Source organism: Lampetra fluviatilis, chromosome 33, assembly GCF_964198595.1.
Source record: "Lampetra fluviatilis chromosome 33, kcLamFluv1.1, whole genome shotgun sequence".
Classification (NCBI taxonomy): domain Eukaryota; kingdom Metazoa; phylum Chordata; class Hyperoartia; order Petromyzontiformes; family Petromyzontidae; genus Lampetra; species Lampetra fluviatilis.
The window spans coordinates 5,801,825-5,823,488 of record NC_136307.1 but is presented as its reverse complement, the minus strand read 5'-3'; the positions used below and the strand labels follow the sequence as shown (position 1 = coordinate 5,823,488).

At 48.2% G+C, this 21,664-nt stretch overlaps 1 protein-coding gene across 1 annotated transcript; it reads left to right on the top strand.

Moving 5' to 3' along the window:
* The first annotated feature begins 1,204 nt into the window (after positions 1-1,204).
* Positions 1,205-20,985, top strand: POLA2 (DNA polymerase alpha 2, accessory subunit). Its single transcript, XM_078872206.1, has 18 exons — positions 1,205-1,493; positions 3,879-4,000; positions 4,524-4,600; positions 6,469-6,526; positions 7,484-7,581; positions 7,886-8,073; positions 8,719-8,807; positions 9,574-9,729; positions 10,220-10,282; positions 10,592-10,649; positions 12,482-12,600; positions 12,730-12,768; positions 12,920-12,993; positions 13,821-13,926; positions 14,847-14,950; positions 15,828-15,887; positions 17,984-18,110; positions 20,269-20,985. The coding sequence occupies exons 1-18, from the start codon at positions 1,412-1,414 to the stop codon at positions 20,416-20,418; spliced, it is 1,770 nt and encodes a 589-aa protein (XP_078728332.1). The 5' UTR covers positions 1,205-1,411; the 3' UTR covers positions 20,419-20,985.
* The last annotated feature ends 679 nt before the right edge of the window (positions 20,986-21,664 follow it).

Here is a 21,664-nt window from a genome sequence, read left to right as displayed (position 1 = left end):
TAAATAAAGCCATTGCATAATGTTTTCGTCTGTATCTTATCATTATTGTGAGAAGAAACTTGTCTGTATTCTGGCGTGTCGTGCTTTTTGGGAAAATGCATTTGACAGTATCTTGTGAACGGCCTTGTTTTGAATCTAGATTTGAAGTTTTCGTGACTAGGGATCCATACTCTTTGTTTCTTTCAGGAAAGTCACGTAGGTAGAAAATAAAACAAATCACTACGTTTCGGGCACAACACAAGCGTCCCTCATCAGGTGGGACAACCACAGCAAGAAACAATTGTTCAAGTGGGCAAAAGGCCTTGTGTTGAGCGATTTATTTCCCTTTTGTTTGATTTGCCATCCTAAAAAAAATACGTATGCATAGCCTAAAACACTGCATGGAACGTCGAATGATTGGCTTTCTTGTGCACCTCCTTAATAAGCTCGTGTCTATGGTGCAGCCCGATATAAGCCATCGTCGATGCACTGCTAAAGGAAGTCCTCCCATAGCCGTTATAGGCGCTGCGGTGGTGAGATGTTAGCTACCTTTCCTGTTATACTGGTAGGAACCTCCTGGTTACACCAGCCCACAGGGGATTATTGTGTCCGTCCGTCGTGCAGGGAGGGGGCTGGGTGGGGAGGGTGGGGCTGGGTGGGGAGAATGGGAGGGGTGGGGAGAGGCTGGGAGGGGCTGGGTGGGGAGGGTGGGGCTGGGAGGGGTGGGGCTGGGTGGGGAGGGGCTGGGTCACCCCGTGGTGCCCTTCTAAAACTCAACGTTTAACCTACTCACGCCGGCTTGTGCCCGCCCTCACTGTCGAGCATATTTGCGGAATACACCACGCCGCCGTTGACCCTGGCCATTGACCGAGCAGCCCAACGTTCCTACCAACGTTCGGTTGCCACTAACAACTCCACTCTCAGTGTTACATCACCGGCGTCTTGGCGCGCATCTACCAACAACTCCGCCCACAGTGTTAAGTCGACGGCGTCTTGGCCTGCATCTACCAACAACTCCGCCCACAGTGTTAAGTCTAAAGCGTCTTGGTCTGCATCTACCAACAACTCCGCTCTCAGTGTTAAGTCTAAAGCGTCTTGGTCTGCATCTACCAACAACTCCGCTCTCAGTGTTAAGTCTAAAGCGTCTTGGTCTGCATCTACCAACAACTCCGCTCTCAGTGTTAAGTCGACGGCGTCTTGGCGCACATCTCGACGTCGTTGGCCGCCGCCGCCGTCACGTGGGAGGCCGCGATTTGGCGGGAAAAAGTGCGGTCGCGTTAACCCCCTTGTCAGTCAACCTCATTGATTAGGCTTAGCCCTTGTGCACTGCGCAGCACCACCACCACCATACCCCCTCGTGAAGGGTGCCGCCGATCGCCTATTAACTCCCCCTCGCCGCCGCGTTAGGGAGCTGCAGAGGCCGAGCTCCGAGATGCCGATCGACGCGCAGAAGTTGGCGGAGGAGCTGGACACGTTCGGGTTCACCGTGGACGACTCGGACCTCCTGGACAAACGTGAGAGAGGGAGGCCTCACACAGCAGGGTCTTCCTCGCTACAACCACAACCCTCACACAGCGGGGTCTCCTCGCTACAACCACAACACTGACACAGCGGGGTCTCCTCGCTACAACCACAACCCTGACACAGCGGGGTCTCCTCGCTACAACCACAACCCTGACACAGCGGGGTCTCCTCGCTACAACCACAACACTGACACAGCGAGGTCTCCTCGCTACAACCACAACCCTGACACAGCGGGGTCTCCTCGCTACAACCACAACCCTGACACAGCGGGGTCTCCTCGCTACAACCACAACACTGACACAGCCAGGCCCTTGCCCTAACCCCAACCCTGACACAGCGGGGTCTCCTGACCCTAACCCCAACCCTGACACAGCGGGGTCTCCTGACCCCAACCTCAACCCTGACACAGCGAGGTCTCCTGACCCTAACCCCAACCCTGACACAACGGGGTCTCCTGGCCCTAACCCCAACCCTGACACAGCGGGGTCTCCTGACCTTAACCCCAACCCTGACACAGCGGGGTCTCCTGACCCCAACCTCAACCCTGACACAGCGAGGTCTCCTGACCCTAACCCCAACCCTGACACAACGGGGTCTCCTGGCCCTAACCCCAACCCTGACACAGCGGGGTCTCCTGACCTTAACCCCAACCCTGACACAGCGAGGTCTCCTGACCCTAACCCCAACCCTGACACAGCGAGGTCTCCTGACCCTAACCCCAACCCTGACACAGCGGGGTCTCCTGACCCTAACCCCAACCCTGACACAGCGGGGTCTCCTGACCCTAACCCCAACCCTGACACAGCGGGGTCTCCTGACCCCAACCCCAACCCTGACACAGCGGGGTCTCCTGACCCTAACCCCAACCCTGACACAGCGAGGTCTCCTGACCCTAACCCCAACCCTGACACAGCCGGGGTCTCCTGACCTCAACCCTGACACAGCGAGGTCTCCTGACCCTAACCTCAACCCTGACACTTTTAGGTCTCCTGGTCCTAACCCCAACCCTGACACAGCGGGGTCCAGATGTTTCACGCGGGTAGCACTGATAACCCCAAGCCCTTAACTCCAACCTAATCGCTTTGGTTCTTTTCCCGTAAAGTCACGGAGGTAGAAAAAACAATAGATCACGACGTTTCGATTGCAATACAAGCAAACGTCGTGATATATTATTTTATCTTATACCGACGTGACTTGACCGAACGAACCAAAGAGTATGGATTCCTGCAGTCACGAAAGTTTCAAATTAAGACCCAACCTAATCTTTACCTTAACACCTCAGCCCTAACCCAAATCCCTGTTGTCATCAGACAGCGGGGCCTTATTCGTTAAACGTTGAGTTTTATAAGGGCACCACGGGGTGACCAGCCCCTCCCCACCCAGCCCCACCCTTCCCACCCTCTCCTCCCCACCCAGCCCCTCCCCACCCTCCCCACCCAGACCCTCCCCACCAAGCCCCGCCCAGCCCCTCCCCACCCTCCCCGCCCAGCCCCTCCCCACCCTCCCCGCCCAGCCCCTCTCCACCCTTCCCATTTTTGGATGAACGACGGACGGACAGAATAATCCCCTGTGGGCTGGTGTAACCAGGAGGATACTACCGGTATTAACCGTGTCCATTGTAAACCACTACGGTATGCTGTGATGTGTTGGTTTAGCGCTAATAGGTTCACTGACCACCTGTATTGTCTGGTTTAATCGACAAAGGTGGAGTGATTAGATCCCCCGCCATAGGAATGTGGAATTTCCACCTCTGGCTCGGTGCCATAAACAGGTGAGCAATTGTGATATGGAAGCTACTTTTGTTTAAATTCTCAACCTATATCCATGAGTAGGGTTATTGGCAGCTTGCAAAGTTAAAATGATTTCCTGTTACCGATGCCCAGTACTTCATTCAATATGTTATCCCTTCGGGATTGGGTAAAATAGCTTCTACTTTGTGGAAGTCAACAGATGCGTAGACTGATCCCTTGCCTTATGCACGTTACATCTACACTCCGAGCTCTGTAAGACCACTAACGAAATGAGACGAGGCAAAAGTAGTCGCGTCCATTGTAGCCTTTGTAAATGATAGGTGCAATTGCTGTCCGTGAGCACCAAATATCTCTGTAAACGCACAGAAGAGGGTGAGGGTGGTACGTGCCGCACCACGCCTGGCCGCCTTTGTCTCCCCCCCCCTCCCGGTGCTGATATTTATTTCCACGGTGGCATCCCCGCAGGACTTGTGCCAGGCTTTAGTGCACATTGAAGCCATGTGAAGTGTTGAAGGCCCCCTTGGCGTGAGGTCACGAGACAGACCCAAATGTTACGGAAACACATTATCACACGTACAGTGCTCAATTGACCGCAGTGCTCTGCTTGTTGTCCAATGCATGCAGTTCAGGAGCTGTGCATTGTGCATGGGCTGACCGAGGAGAAAATGGCATCGGAGTGGATGGCCTTTTCATACAACAAGAGCCTGGAGCTGTGCGTGGACACCTTGGAACGCTTCGACCACGAGGTCGGCATGCTCAGGGTCTCTTCGTGGTCTGGTAGCCTGCGCTGCCGCTAGCTACTCTGGGCTAAGGCCTCCCCGTGGTTTGTAGCGTGCACTGCTGTGGTGACACTTGGGCCACCATCGGCTTTTCACGAGATCCAACAATGGCCCAAAGCAGCGCGTCGGCTTTGACCACTGTTTTTCAAGACTGCTGGAGTGTTTGGGCATTGTAACAGTAATAGTGGTCACGTCACCTCATTTAATTCAATCTCCGATCTAAGGATAAATCACTGAACCATGATAATTTTGGCAGCTACATTATACCAAGTCTAGATTTGTGAATAACCTGAATTAATGATCATCTATTGTTCATTTTGCTCGAGAAATCACTTGATGTGATCATTGACACATGGGACCAACTACTGGCTTAAAAGTGATCTCGCAACTCACTTCGCAAGTGTTGGGATTGAGTCAACGATGTTGCAGTCACGAAGCTCGTGGAGATAAAAGCCTGCTGTGTTGTTCTCCGACCCCTTTTTCCTTGCAGCACCTTGCAAAACGGTCCAACTCGCGCACGCCCACACAGAACAAGATCTTTCAAGACGCCAACACGCTCAGCGACTTGTATCCTTGTGTGCGAGAGTTGGCCACTTTTCATGGCAGGGTGAGATACGACATGCATGAAGGACCCAATTAGAGTGCTGCCAGTTTTTTTCACTCTTTCCAACAAAGGTGAAATTGTTTATGCATAGCCATGTCAGTCCGCCCGTCAATAACGGAGGGGGGGAGCTTGAACAAAATGTATACATACCATACTCTTTGGTTTTTTCAGTAAAGTCACGTAGGTTAAAAAAGAAAACAAATCAATTAAATTACGACGTTTCAGAGGCAACACAAGCTTCCGTCTTCAGGTGGAACCGTCACAGCAAAATTTTGCTGTGTAATTTATTTATTTTCTTTTTTAACCTACGTGACTTTACCGAAAAAACCAAAGAGTATGGATCCTTGCAGTCACGAAAACTTCAAATCTAGAATGTATACATACCAGTTGGCTGATACAACTTGCTGCACTTTAAAATACATTCTGGATGGCTGTCTGGATTTCAACCTCGGATCTCAGCGGTGTTGGCCCATGGTATTTTAGTCCTCCGAGCAATGGCGGAGCCAGGATTTTCAGGTAGGGGGGGGGGCAGCAACCCCTCCAGCAATGAAAAATGATAGAGGAGTTGTTAGTAAGTAAAGACTTGTCCCTTGCTTTTTATTCGACGCGTGTGTGGCGATGGCGCAGCCATCGATCGAGGGTCGAATTCGAACCGCGTTGTGTGATCGGCATCGCGCTCGCTGAAGGTGAATGCTTTCAGGGAAGTCGTGTACTGTGTACGCAACTACGCACAATTCTGAGTCCCTTATAACTGCTTTGCCGTTACTTATTGCCAATTATGAACTCAGACTATTGTCCTATCATCTCATGGAGTCCCTGGCACATAATAATATGCCACACAGTGGCAGTAGAGGTCACAAAATGCCGAATTATTACTAACTAGCTTGACTACTCGGCTTCGCCCGGGACATGGAATTAACCACGCCCGGCCGCCTTTGTCTCCCCAGTGGCGATGTTCACACACCACACCAGTTACTCGTTTGAGGCTGAGTCGATCTAGGGGAGGCCCAGGACCGGTTCAACTAATCGTCACCGGTGGTGGCCATGAGCGGGAATCGAACTCGGGACACCGGGTTTGTAGCGCAGCGCGCTAACCACTACACCACCGCTCCCCCCCCACACACACACACACGCGCGTTCATAGGTACACGTACACACGCTTGCTACAGACGCACACAACTTTCAGGGTGCGTACAGCAGTAAACGACTGAAATAATAAAGCAAGGCTGTGCGAAGAACGCCTTAGACCTGCAACACATTTGTATGGCACTACCCACGGAGGGTTGGGGGGGATGTGTAACATCAGCAGGCACACTGCGTGATGCTTCTGCATACGGGTAACATGACAGATGTGACATCACAGCTCACTTGCTGTGCAAAATATATGCATTATTGCGCCCCCCCCAAAAAACAAAAGTGTATTTTTTTAATTTTTGCATGGTGTACAGTCTGGAAAGTGCCCACATGGCAAATTTCAAGTTTGTTGCATGTCGGGAAGTACGCTAAACATTTTGAACAGACACACATATTCACTAATTTTCCTTTTATATATATAGATAAACCCCAATGATCCGATCGAAATGAGGGATTTCGATCGGATCATTTGGGGGGCACGTCCCACCCCACTCCCCCCACTGGCTCCGCCAGTGCCTCCGAGCAGCGTGCTACCTTTTAAGAGCACATTTTTTGCTCTGCATGTTGAGTTTCTAATCTTGCATTCTCCACTGGTGGCGCACTTGGCACACGAGTGTGCGTTCGTGCTGTACTGACGTGTTGTTTCGATACGAGGCGATATTTTGTCGAAGCGGAAGACCTTGACGTTCTTGCACAGAATCGCTGCCGAGGACGAAGAGGATGACCTTATGGACTCCTACACGACGCCTGCCAAGGTAAGCGCACGTGGCAATTGAGCCGTTCCCCCCTGTCATTGTTTCAATACAATTACAGTACAATTGGACCATATTTCAAGATTCTGAACGGAAACAAAAACCGTTTTGGTTCATGTTGAATCACTGGACAGGGTAGATCAGCTGTGGGGAACCTTTGGATTGTTACTTTATTTCATACAGCCCGTGGCCACTTGAGACCAACCACTTCCAAATGGCCTACAAGTTATGTTTATCCATCACTACAAGCATTTTAGCTGGACTTATCGGGCGCTAGAGCAAAATATTTTCAACCTTGCTTTGACAGAAGTGACTTGAGTGTGATCAAATTCTAAACACGGTGTTGTCAATTCAAAAATATTCCCCTCTAGCACCCGATTAGCACGGCTATGATGCTTGCAGTGATGGGTAAATATTTTGTTTGTGGGCCCTTTGCCACTTGGAAGTGGTAGGTAGGCCCCAAGTTTCCGCAGGCCATATGACAATAGCTGTGAGCCGGTTACGCCTATGTTCTGTAGGATTCTCACCCATGGCATATTTCATGTTAAATGTGTGCAATGTATGTACTTGTTCATAATCAACGTGTTTAGGTTTAGATCGCGTTATTTATAAATGTGTCGTAACCCCCCACCACCCGACACGGCCAATCAGTAAAAAAGTGTCACGTTGACAAAAGACAAATAGTTCACTGCTTTAGCCCACCGGTGTGTTGAAGCGTGAAACCACAACATTTACAATTTGAGTACAACGTTTCGCTGGTAATTGCATCCAGCATCATCGGGCAATTCGCCAGAATGGTGAGGCTCTGCTCTGTTTCCCGTTCTTATATAGAGCAGAACCCAAAAACGTTGATTATGAATAATATTGGTCGCGAAGCCTACGTGTTAAACTATGTACTTGTGTTCTACGGGTCTGTCCCTGTGTGTGTTTGTATGTGCGCACTGGCGACTGCAATGCCAGGCTTCTCAGAAGAGACAGCTGACGACCCCGGAGAACCCTCAATCGAAACGCATCCTGTCCCAGAGTTCCCACCTCTCCCCATCCAGCTTCTCCCCCAGGTGCATCTCAGCGCTGATAGCGTAGTTTGTCTATGCAGCAAATCAAATGAAAACATGTATTCGCGCCATTCTTATAGTGCAAGGCTATCTCGCAGGTGCTATGTTTCACAGCTGTGTATAGTATGCCAGTAGGGGGCAGAGTTGCTATATCAATTTCGCAATTAAGTAATTTGTAGGTAATTTCAAATTTGGTTAAATTGGACCACGACGCCATCATACATGTCCCACTCTTGACGATTGTTTTTTAATCGCGTGTAATATCGCCTCCTTCTCGCGTGTCCCTACCCCCCCTTGCTCACCGCAGCACCACGCCGTCACAAAAGTACAGCTCCCGCAAAAACCCCGGCGAGCTCGTGGTGACATTCGGCTCGGAGCCGAGCGGCACGAGCGGGCGAGCGCCCGTGCGCGTCCACGTGTTCTCCCGGCCCGGCGGGGAGCCGCTGAGCCAGACCTACCTACACATGTTCCAGAAGCTGCACGATGTGCGCGAGGGTACGGGCTTGCCTCGGATCGTTCGTCTGGAGAGCGAGACTGGGTTAGAGATGATGGGAATTCTGCCACGGGTTGCCGGTTTGATTCGGTCTCCCGGTGCGGCACTTGAAAGAACGATATGAGCTTCTTTAATCCTCTCCCGCCGCTGATGTCTGCCCATCAGCATGAATGTGTACACCACAGTTAGTTGAGCGTCAGAGTCATGTACGTATGTATGTTTAACTTCTTTCGTACAGTACGCAGCCAGTCGTGCTAATCGGAGGTGCGGGGGAAGGACACCAAACTAAACGCAAAAAGCAGTTCTACAGAAATTAGTTTTCAATCTAGATTTAAAAGTGCATAAGGTAAGCATTATGATCAGTTGGTGTCAAATGAAAGCGTCGGGGTTTGTGTCTGGATGCAGTTAAGGGTTATAGTTGAACTTGGGGTAGACAAAAGGGTTAGGGTCAGGGTTATATTTGTGGGTGATATATGGGAAACTAACATTTTATTAAACCAAATGAATTAACATCTGGCCTCGATGTTGAACGGTCTGTGTGGAGCACACTGGCCTCTCGCACCGACCCATCACATCGTGTGCTGGTTCGGAGATGTGAGGTTTGCAAATCTCACTGCACTGCTCTTGTTTTTTCTCGTCTCTCACAGTTTTTAACCAACAAATAGAAGACCTGGGGCAGCAGCTGCAGGCGCACTACAATGTGGAGGAGCTCACTTCGGTCACTAACTCGGTGCAGGTGGGGGCTACGCTCTTCGCCACACAAAGACAAAGATCCTCCCCGTATAGCCTTTTCAGTTTGTTCGGGGCAAGTGCAGTCGGCGAGCACCGTTGAAGGCCAACACGGCACACGAGGGGGTGGGTGGTCAGCACCACGCCCGACCGCCTTTGTCTCCCCCAGTGCTGATGTGTACACACCGCACGGGGTACTCATTTGAGGCTGAGTCAACCTAGGAGAGGCCCAGGACCGTTCAGATAATCGTCACCGATGTTGGCCATGAGTGGGAAATGAACTCGGGTTGTAGCACAATGTGCTAACCACTGCAGCACGGCTCTCCACACACACACCCTGTCAGTGGGTTGTCTTATTTAGAACCTTTGTGCTTACACTATTAACCTGTTACCATTGTCTCACTGGCTTTAGAGCTAATGCGTGTTTGTGCGTGTCAATGGGGATACCATGTGGATTTAAGGGGAAAATAAATAATATGCTGGGTGTTTGTCTCATCACTGATGACTGGGTTCAGACCATCGGCTTTCTACACTTGAAGACTTCAGTTTAGTCATCATCGTCATATTGAACGAATTTGTATCACCACTTGCTAAGTACCTGACTGGTAAGGGTGCCTCTATCCAGTATAGCTACTCGGGTCTACAAGCCACTTTGAGTCTCCTTGCCCCGTCAAGGCAGTAGTGTCCCTTGAAGACAATAGCACACACGACGATCGTTTGTGATGAAAGGGCTGCTTTCTGTCTGGGCGGTGACCGTGCTTGTGGTCACGCAGAGCACGGTGACGGTCCTCGGCCGCATTTGCTGCGACTGCAACGGGAAACTCAACGCCAAGTCGGTGCTGTTCCAGGGAGACCTGGACATATCGGCCGGCCTGGCGACGCCCCTCGACCTCTCCGAGATCCCAGAATTCTCGCTCTTCCCTGGACAGGTAGGTGCCTTAGGATCCCGGCGTTGTGAACAGCAAAGGACATTTTTTAAATGCGGGCTGAAGCAATGGAAATGCGGTGGTGAAAATGAAACAAAACGATCAGTCGCTTGGTAAAGAGTATCGTTCTAATGCTTGTTCTAAGGCCTACAATTAAGCATTAATGTGTTGTGTGGTTTACTTGTTTTGTTGTACGAAAACAGCAACAATCGCAACGTTAAATGGAGTTCAGATATCCAGTCTGAGAACATCGTCGAATGCCGAATTAACTTTTGTTGTCCCTTTGGGAGGACGTGAATGGGCGACCGTTCACGACGTTGTCTTCTGTTGTTTAAAAGTTCGCCCGCACAGTTGCAGTCGGGATTGGGGTTTGTTCATTGGCATTTAAAAACATGACAGAAAAAAGTGCAATTGTGAACTCGGGTCAAGTAGAACACCGCCGTATTAAGAAAACGTACTTGCTATTCTGTCTCAATCTGTGCACGTGTAAAAGGTGGCGATGCTCGACGGACTGAACCCGACCGGGAAGAAGTTTGTGGCGTCAAAGCTCTACGAGGTACGTGCCGGCCGGGAATGTTGGATTGAACGGCTGTGCACATGGGCACGCATGTGCATGCACTTGTGTGCACTTGTGTGCACTTGTGTGCACTTGTGTGCACGTGTGTGCACGTGTCCATGCACAGCCCTCCTGTCAGTCCACTGCTGTACAAGTACCTGCCTATGCCGTGTGGGTCATTGGAGGTTTTTTGACCATACTTCACCGCGCTTAGTCAGTATGGGTTGGTGAAGGTGGGGAGCAAAGGTGTTGATGAAGTACGGTACAACAATGGAATGCTCTGCATTGTGTTCACTGTTTCTGGGACAGGCTGTGCCTCTGCCCTTTTACTGTCCCGAGCCTGAGGAGGAAGAGAACATCAGTGATGGTAAGGAAGACTTCACTTTCTGATTGTGCAGCGGATGAGTGAATGACGATGAGAGTTGGTGAAGAGGATTATGGTTACTCTGCTGAGGGCTTCATTTCAGGCGGGTACGTTTGGAACAGTGACCCAGACAGTATTTCTGCACCTGGCACACCACATTCAGTGTCCCTCTCTCTCTGGCTGTGGCTACCAGTGACGTCTGCCTATTCCAATCTACCAGCTACCCAGAATACTTGTAGTGAGAAATTACATTTTTGACTACGCTTATGTTCAGTGCGGTTTACAGTGGGGAACAGAGATTGCCGTGGTGTTGATTATGGTGAAGACGTCATCGTGGTCATCGTTGTGGTGTTTCATCTTTCGGTAAAGTCACGTAGAAGGGAAATAATAAAATAATAAAAATTAAACATAATAACATACTACGTCACTTTACAGAAAGAACCAAGAAGATGAATCCCTGCAGTCACGAAAGCTTTAAATCGAAAGTTGTGGTGTTTGTTAGGTCATCTGTTTTGATCATATATGACAATTGCAAAAAAACAATGCAATGATTTAAATTGAGGTCATTAAGATGCTGGTGAGAATCCTGATGGTGTTAGTGATGGCAATGATGATGATCGTGAATAATAATCACTCGAAAGATGGTGTGGTAGTGTCTGTGCACTTGTGTGTGTGTGTGTGTGTGCGCATGTATGGTGTACCTGTGTGAGCAAGGGAACAGTTACGCACTGCACAAAGAACCTGGCGACCCGAGTTCTATTCCCAGCCATGGCTAATGTCAGTGGCAAGTAACATCTAAACTAGACTAGGGCCTGCTCTATGTGATCTTAGCCTCAAATTATTACCTGGAGCACATCATCCCCTTTTGCGCTATGCCAGCACTCATCATGTTAATACAAAACCACTCTTTGTATTTATAGCAGTCATGTAGATGTTGATTTGGAGAAAGCAGTAGCCATTGTGATGGTTTTCATATTCTTTTGTTCTTTCGGTAAAGTCACGTAGATAGAAAAATTATAATAAAGCAAATAAAAACCACGACGTTTCGATCACAACACAAGCGGTCGTCATCAGGAAAAATGATGACGACCACTTGTGTTTATTATTTGTATTCACTTTATTATTATTTTTCTATCTACGTGACTTTACCGAAAGAACCAAAGAATATGAATTCCTGCAGTCGCGAAAGTTTTAAGTCAATATTCTGATGGTTTGTTTGGCATTTAACTTTGTCTGAGTGGGAAATGGTGGTGCAGTGGTTTGCACACTGCGCTGCAATCCTGACACCCTGGGTTTAATTCCTGGTGATGTACATCCGTGCACCGGTCCTGGGCCTTTCTACTTTGATATAACCTTAAGTGGTCTGCTTGCGCTATCTTTAAACATCACGGTTGGCGAGACAAAGGTAGCTGGGCATGGTACTGGCCATTATTGACAACTTGCAGCTCAGCACACGGCAGATGCCTGCACAGCGCGACTCACGACCTCCTCTTGATACCAAGATCCAGGATGGTCATGTCTATGCGCCGCTTCTCGGTGGCAGCCCCAACAGTCTGGAACGCCATCACCCCTCTGCACATTCGCAGCATCACCTCAATCGCCTCCTTCAAGAGATACTTAAAAACTCACCTCTATAACCGCGCTTTCGAGCGACTCTGAGCTTGGCTCCGCGCCTCTGAGTTGTGGCTGTTACGTCCGCAAATTTGCGCGCGTTATAAATTGCATTATTATTATGATTACTAACAGCACCTGCTCTTATACTCTTAATAAAGGATATATGTTGGATTTTTAAATTTTTGTCTGTGTTTCCACGTGTGTGTGTGCGTGCATCACAGGCAGCGTGACGATGCTGGTGGCGTGCGGACCGTTCAGCACATCGGACAGCATCAACTACGAGCCTCTGTGCGACCTCATCACTGTCATCAACCGCGAACGCCCGCAAGTCTGCCTGCTGGTGTGTCGCACCGCGTGGTCACAACGCGCCGTCACAATTTCAAGGGGAACATTCTGTTGCTGCTTGTCGGTGGTGTTTTGAGTCCGCTCCTCTAACCGTCGCTCTTGTGAAATCTCACGCTGTGGTCAGATGGGGCCGTTTGTTGATGCCAAGCACGAGCACGTGGAGGTACGAACACCGCTGTCGATACTTCATCTCGCGCGTCACCCTGCCCTCGTAACACGCACACACGTTCAGTATTTCCTTTGACTCAAGACCGATTCTGCATTTACTAAGCTTTCTTAAAGGTGTACCCCTGTTTGTTTTTCTTCCTTTATAGAAATGCCAGCTAAAGGAGACCTTTGCAGAGCTCTTTGCGAACACAATCAGGCTCCTTGTGGAGCGGACACAGAGGTACGCGTGAGATCAGGTTGTCACCCCCGTCTTAACCCTTCCCCTCGAACACCAACCTAAGCTTCTTCGCACACTCCTGCAGCCAGTGTGGCCTCACATCGTGTCAGCGACAAATCCCTGCCCGTGAAACCACAGAGCTTCAAAACGCATCTACGGTGCAACACTCGACCAGTGGCGTAGCGAGAGCGTGCAGAAGGTGCAATTGCACAAGGATCCGCATGCCGAAGGGTCCCAGGTGCTGGGCTATGAAGATGCGGGGGGGGGGGGAATGGAGTCGGACAAGGGGAGGGGCCCGAGATGGACTCACCCCCCCCCCCCCCATTTATTTCCCTGCACCAGACCAAGCTACGCCACCGCACTAGATGGTGCTCCGTCACGCTCTGTCAAGGGTACTTCGTGTAAACTCAATAGTGTGCAATGTACGCATTTTAACCCCCAGTGCCAGGCAAATCAGGATTAATTTAATACCAAATATACGTGATTATTTTGCAGTCCTAGGTTTCAGAGTGTTAAGATGTTAACACTTTTTAGAAATTTTTTTTTTTTCAAAAGTGGATGAGACCCAGATTTCAACCCAGGGTCGCAGTGGTTTTTACAAAGTTTGACCTCCCCTCGGTCGACTCAAATGAGTGCCTGTTGTGGTGTGTAAACATTGCCACTAGGGAGACAAAGGTGGCCGGCCGAGGTGCGGGCCACCCTCCCTGCTTGTGTACCATCTCGGCCTTCATCGGTGCTCGCTTAACAGCATTTGCCCCAATGTTCTGTTAAGGCTATACGGGGGATCCTTTGGCTTTGTTGTTTACTGATCTTGCTGTTTGTCATTGTAGCTCGGGCTCGCGACTGGTGATCGTGCCATCGCTTAGGGACGTGCATCATTGCTGCATCTACCCTCAGCCTCCGTTCACCCCCCCGGATTTTCTCAAAGGCTTACAGGTTCGCCACTGGATGTGCACACACAAAAGATAAAGATCCCCCATTTAGCCTACAGCGACTTTTAGGGGAAGTGCAGTTAGCGGGCACATATTAAGGCCAGCATCGCACGCAAGGGTGTTGATTATGGCCAACACCGTGCCGGACCGCCTTTGTGTCCCGAGTGCTGATGGCTTACACACCGCACCACATTCTAGATTTGAGGCTTTCGTGACTGCAAGGATTCATACTCTTAGGTTTTTTCGGTAAAGTCACGTAGGTAAAAAATACATAATAAAAATAATAGAAATACAATTATAAATCACGACGTTTCAGAGGCAACACAAGTCTCCGTCATCAGGTGGGACCGTCACAGCTAGATTTACTCACTTGAGACAGTAAATCTAGCTGTGACGGTTCCACCTGATGACGGAGACTTGTGTTGCCTCCGAAACGTCGTTATTTATAATTTTATTTCTATTATTTTTATTATTTCTTTTTACCTACGTGACTTTACTGAAAAAACCGCACCACATACTCATTTTATGCCAATTCGAAATAACAAAGTCCCCGGACCGGTTCACATATCACTCGCCAGTAGCGTTTGCCACGGCCGGGAATCAATCTCAAAGAACAGCCCGCAAACGATAAATCTCCATCTCTTGCAAGCAACTTGGGAACACTAATCGGATACCAGCAAGAGGGATATATTCAAGCTGACAACACCTTGCCTCTAAATTTAGTAGCGCCACGCTTAGCCACCTGCTTCTATCTTTCAGGTATTTCCGAGCACACGGTCGATAGTTACAGTCCTGGAGTGATCAGACTTTACCAACGTGTGGTTACCTGTCGTCGAGGGTATTTAACATTTCTGTTCATCCAGCGGTAAGGAGAAGGTTCCCCCTATATGCCCGCCCCGAGCCGTTGCCGTGGTTCCCCCACAGAGGGTGACGTTTGTGTCGGAGCCGTGCACGCTCAATGTGAACGGCGTCGTGGTCGGCGTCACGTCCACCGACATCCTGTTGCACATGAGCTCCGAGGAGATCAGGTGAGTGTTTGTCGTCCTGCTAAAACCAGGGCGGAATTATGCGGCTCTCCTTCCACACCCTGCTGCAGTTCGATGAGACGTTGTAATTCAGGGTCGGGGTTTCAACTCGAGGATGGAAACTTTAACATTTCAGGGCAAATGATAGCGCCTCTTAGTGTCTGCAAGGGTGACGTGAACCCCATTGTGCACAGCATATAGTCAAATCTAAAAATAGTTTCTCACACGCTTCATTTGTATGTATGTTGAACTTCTATTGCATCGTACGTAGTCAACCTGGCTAATCGCAGGTGCGATTTGGTGTGTGTATTGTCGAGCTTGCAAAGCATTGTCGTTGGTCGCCGAATCAATGCGTCGTCCCACCTAAGGTTAACAAAATTAACGGTGAAAGCGGGAGCGTTATACGCACAGGCACTGCGGCCGTTTGTCGAGTAGAGATGTAATGATTCACCCCTTCCACATTTCAAGGAGTTGTCATGATTTGGAGACTGGGTCCCTTGTCCGTTGTTGTTGTCAGCATGTAATTTCCCACTGCTGGCCAAAGGCCTCGCACATTTATTCGCCGTTCCTCTAATATATCCAGTCGCTCCTGTTGATTATTGGCTTCCAAACTCTTTGAATTCATCTAGCCGCCATCTCTTCCACTGTCTTCCTCTGCTCAGTATCCACTCGAGTTAATTTTGTCCCTTATCTCTCGTCAGTTCTTGCGACTTGGCCCGCCCATTTCCACTTGATTTCCCTTTGCTTTGATCCAGGATAATAGTGCGTGGCAAAATCTTGAGAGAAGATTGCTAAACATTGTGGCCTAACCCATAAGACTAGGCGAGGGTTTCTACCGTTCGTAGGTTTGTGATGCGCGCTGCGTTATTTTAACCCGCAGCCCTCCTGGTGGTGTGGACCGCTTCACGCGACTCGTCACGCACTTGCTGACACAGAGAAGGTGAGCGACGCCTCCACCGCCGTCGTTTAAACTCCTCGAGCCAGCAGTGGCCAAACTCCAGATGGTCACGCGCGAGGTTGCCACGATATGATTTTAATAATACGATATAAATTTTTACAAAGATTGAGATGTCACCGTGGCTAAAGCTATTGATGCCACCACCACATCTTGCCAGGGCTTTCTGCCCTCTGCCAGATCCCGCAGCTGCTGCACATTAGACACGCATCGACCTCCAAGATATACCCTTACAGCATGCAACCATCTGGTTTAAGATATGACATTCATGGTGATATCAGTTTCCCATAACTATTATTTTGCATGTTTATTGTATTGTGTTGTGCTTTTCTGTACTCACAATATTAATGAGGATTGAACGTTCTTCAACTCCAGTTCACTCAACAAAAGCCTGCCATAAGTCTTCTAATCATTGCAACTTAAATATCTATAATGTGTATAATGCACATGATGTTAGCTACACAACTCATTTTAAATGGACTACGGAAATTATGGTGTCGCATTACCGCTGTACTGTCAACTACAGACAACTTTTTTGCAAATCACTAGCTTAATGGAAATTATATCTTTATTTAGAACATCAATGATTGCTTTTGTTGTTTGATAAATACCTTGTCAGGCCCTAACGCAATAAAAAAAAAGGGAGCAATGATAAAACAATATTTTCTACAAACGACGATGCGAGTATCGTGGACTTTGCATCGTACGATGTCGTATTCCCGTGTCATGGTGACCCTTCTACTGCACTCCCCCTACTACGAAGAAGGTTTCCTCTTTCAAATGTGGATGACTTAATCTACGTTAATCTGCTCAAAATAATATACATGGGTCGATGAGAATGGAAATTGCCACTGCGTGAAGCGTAGGATTTGGGGGAATTTTTTTTTTATTACTTAATTTACAGGAGCACTGCTGGTAATGTGAGAGGTCGTACAAGGATAGAGAATTACGGGAGAGCTAACAGCGACCTTCGAGGTGAAACAATGTCCTCTACTGACTCGTAATGCCGAACAGGACCCTGCGGGGTGGGCTGGTAGGAACGAATAACCAAAGAATATAAACATAATGTATTAATTACACTTGTTAAGCCAGGAAAGCCCCACTGAGTCAAAAGGTTTTTGTAGGGTCCTGCCAAGTGTTTGCAGTAGGGGGCGATGTTGATACACGGACGGACGGGCGGACGGACGGACGGACGATATAATCTATTGGTGGTCTGGTCCACTTCGTTCCTACCAGTATAAGATGAGCATATCTCCTAGTTTGCCGTTACATACAGCCAGGCATGGTGACGCACGCCAGTAATCTAGCACTAAAGATGCATGACACTTCAAAAAGCCACTGACATGTAAGGTGGCCAAGGAGTTGGCAAATGAGTTTGTGAATCTGTAAATGTGCGCGGGGTGTTTTTCTTCTTCTACGTACTCTTGTTTGCTCTTAAATGCAAAACCGATCTTTGAAAATGAAATTGATTGGCCTTAATGGCCCAATGCAGGATTCTCCTGAAATATCCTTATATTCACCAAGACCTTTAATGAATACATATTTACGCCGTTATATAGAATCATCATTGCAGCCATGAGCAATCCACTGCTGGAAGAAGGCCGCCTAATCCCCCCCCACCAAGTTGCCACCATCCTTCCCGGTCCTGAGATGCAAAGACTCCGCTCGGCACCAGCACACGAGCCGATCTCGTCGGGGTAGACGTTCTCTTGGGTGCTGCGTTTCCCCCCTTTAGATGTCACTTGGTGGTTATTCGCGCCACGTGGCCTGCCAAAGGCCACTTACTGTTCATTGCCAGAAGCGTATTACAGCACAACAAAATAAGTCCGCGTGTGATAAATTGACGACATTCAACGGCATTTCATCCATAAGGATTGTGTATGTGTGTATGTTGAACTTCTTCCACACCATACGTAGCCAACCGTGCTAATCGGCGGTGCGGGGTAAGGACACCAAACTAAGGGAGGGTGGCGTTCTCCCATATGAGTGTTTCCCAATAGCATACGTTTAAACAGAGGCAACAGCGGACATGCTCCCTCTCGTCAGTTAAAGTGTGGCTTCGTCACTCCGACGCTGTGCAGTTACTACCCGCTCTACCCGCCTGCCGAGGAGATGAACGTGAACTACGAGACCGTGCAGGTGCACGCACGCTTTCCCGTCACGCCCGACGTCCTGATCATCCCTTCGGATCTCCGCTACTTCGTCAAGGTGCGGTGCCGTGGTGTTGTCACATCCTGTGGTTATGATCTCGTTGGGTGTTGCTTAACTGCTTTTTCCCCCGGATGTGTGAGTGTATTTAGGCGTGGTAACCACACCCACGGGAGCGGTAGTGTAGCGGTTAGCGCGCTGCGCTACGAACCCCGGTTACCCGAGTTCGATTCCCGCTCACGGCCAACACCAGTGACGATTATCTGAATCAGTCCTGGGCCTCCCCTAGGTCGACTCAGCCTCAAATGAGTACCTGGTGCGGTGTGTAAATACATCGCTACTGGGGAGACAAAGGCGGTCGGGCGTGGTGCTGGCGACCCACCCCCTCGTGTGCCATTCTGGGTTTCATAGGTGATACTCGGTAACAGCCCTTGCCTCAACAGTCACGGCTACACGGTGAGTCGTCGTGTGTCTGTGTGAGTAGGGGAGCTTTATGTTAGTCAGCTCTGGGGTAACGGTGGTGGACAAGGTGGTCCAGATTTTTTAAAAACACATGAGGTGGAACGTGCGTGAATTAGACTATACAAAGTTTATTTTGTTTTATTGCACCTTAGAGTAATACGTTTGCTTGCAAATTGTTAATTCAGGATGACACAGCAACATTACCCGCTACTGCAGGTACCCTTCTGAAAAAGTGTCTTGAGACTCGAGGATTTTCTGGATACCTCCGGTTAGCAAGGTTAGCTATGTACTTTGCGAAAGCAGTTCTACATACAAACAAGCTTAACAATAACATGTTTGCCATCACGTGGGCGTCTTACTCTTAAAGAGGAGATTTAATAATTAAACCAATGCACACTTAAATATATTTTCTTGTACGGCATGGCTAATCTGCAAACCGAATAATCTGCCCATGGATACAGGAGAGTAAACTGTGTCATTGTCTTTGTGCAAAAGGACTATTTACTATGCAAATAGGCGGAGCATAAATACTGTTTGGTGAAAGCTTTAACCATTAAGATAGTTTGTTTTGCATTTTACTTTGTACCTGTGTATGCAAGTGGGGAGTGGAGATGCAGCGGGTTTGCACGCTGCTCTACGATGCTGACAATCTCCTCTTTTCCCCGGTGTTCGCTAACAGCATGTGCCTTTGCTGTCTATAAAATGAGAGGTTAATTTCGAATAATTACAGGATTTCAATACCATCACTGAGAGGAGGAACAATGCCATTTAGCCAAAGCATCAAGATCTTCCTCTCATTTCAGGCACAGTATAAATTACCCTTTTATTATTTTTAAGTAACCTCTTATTTTACGTACAAGCCCACCGAAGCATCAACTTTATAATCATTTACAGTCTATAAAGGCCACTTCCAAAAATGTAGGGCAGTTGTCATGGCAATCTCTACCGGCACTGTTTGCTGCTGCACCATCTCCTCCTCTTGTATTCCAGACAGAACTGGGTCACTGCCATTGCTGTACAACTTGGCATGGCTCACAGTCAATGTGCCAGTGAATATTACTGGCAATGATTTTCCTAAAATATCCTTTGTGTGTCATGATCTTTACGCTAAATTGTAAGAGACTTTTCACGTACTGTATGTGTGGTATTGATTTTTTTTTATTGGGATTGCCGAACACAAAGTCAAAGGGCCAATAAAAGCCAAAGAGCCAGAAACAAACAGCACAATTGTGAAAAGAGACGATGGGAGGGAAGTCCAAAGTCGATCTGTGCGAGGAAGTGTTTCTGACCTCTTACAGTATGCCGGTTGAACACAGTAGAGATAAACCAGTCGACTCATCTGGTCGCCTACAAGTCCTGAACATGGTCAGATATGGGATTAGTCATTTGTCATCAATATGCTAAATTCCTCTGATATGTAAACTCCTTTGTCAAGGCGCTCTCCTCCTCCCACCCAGCTTAAAAATACGCTGCCAAGCTTAGCAGTGTCCATTTGGACGCTGTCTTTCCGACAGCTCTGTTTCTTCACCTGAGGACGACTGCTTGCGTTGTGGCCGAAACGTCGTGAGAATTTTATTATGTTTTATTTTTATTATTTTATTATTATTTCCCTTCTACGTGACTTTACCGATAGAACCAAGAATATGGTCACCACTATGTTTAGTCTCCTGTGTGGATGTTGCGGATGCGTTGGGGCACACACACACACATGCGCATGCAATCATCGCACTCCTTTGTCATATCGTCTCATCCTCAGACCGCGTGCGGCTGCGTCTGCATCAACCCCGGCCGCCTCACCAAGGGTCACGTGGGCGGCACGTTCGCGCGCATCGCTCTGGGTCGCGTGCCGAGCACCGGGACCAACAGGGTGTCACCCTGCCTCTCTGCACAGATTATTAAAATATAAAAGCATCACCCAGGGAACGTTGTCCCACCCACCTCTCACCCCTAAGCCCTGTCCCGTCAATGCATTTTTTGACAGTGCCGTCCTCGAAATACCAGGCTCATCCATTTTCTTAATTAACAAAAAAAGTATTATTTCAATGAACACCGATTGAGGCCGATTTTTTGCCCCTAATTTTGAGTGCTCAAAAATGTCAAAGGATGTTAAAATACAAATAGTGTATGACATGTTGTAAAGTGACTTGAAAAAAAGTGTAACGTTATCAAAACTTACTTGCTCTCCCGAGGTGTGTGTGGAGGAGCGTGGGGGGGGGCGCTCAGTCCAGTCCCAAAAACTGGTACCGCCAGACTCAGTCACGTTTTTGTGCAGCGTGGAGACGCAGTCGGCAAAGATTCAGCAGGGCTCTGCACGCCGTTGAAATTGCCAACGTTTTCACATTTTTACCATTTACCATTACATTTTTTTACACGAGGACCCCAAAAAATCCACGTCATATGCAGGTCACAGTATCGATTTAAAGCTTTCGTGACTGCAGGGATTCATCTTCTTGGTTTTTTCGGTAAAGTCACGTAGAAGGGAAATAATAAAATAAAAAAAATAAAACATTGTAAAACATTTTTAAAACATAAAAAAAAATTATGTTTTCTTTTTATTATTTTATTATTTCCCTTCTACGTGACTTTACCGAAAGAACCAAGAAGGTCACAGTATGTTTTGAGGACGCACAATCGTGTATTTTAATAAGCTGTCTTATCCATTGACTTGCCTCGTCATAAAAACAATGTGGAATGTCTCCTGCCTTCTCACAGCCTGTGAACAGATGTTCAACTCAGCACACTTGTCTTTGCAGGGACTCATTTTGGAGTGATATTTTGAGGTCGAGTGCGGTTTATACTTTGTGATTGTGGTGTGATGTTTTGAAACGGGGAGTAAACTGAGACGCAGTGACTTATTCACGCTGCCTTGCTTGAGCTATCAAAACAACAGCTGTGTTCTCAAGGCTGCTTTGTGAATGCGTTTTCTCTAATTGGATTTGTTGATACTGTATATATGCATCCACCGCCCACAGAGAAACGTGAATATCGCAAGTATTCGTGCTTGAAATAAAATTAATTTTTACGCCGATTGTGTTTTTAAAGTTCTTATCCGGACAAATCAAATGATTTCGATTTAAAGCTTTCGTGACTGCAGGGATTCATCTTCTTGGTTCTTTCGGTAAAGTCACATAGAATGGAAATAATAAAATAAG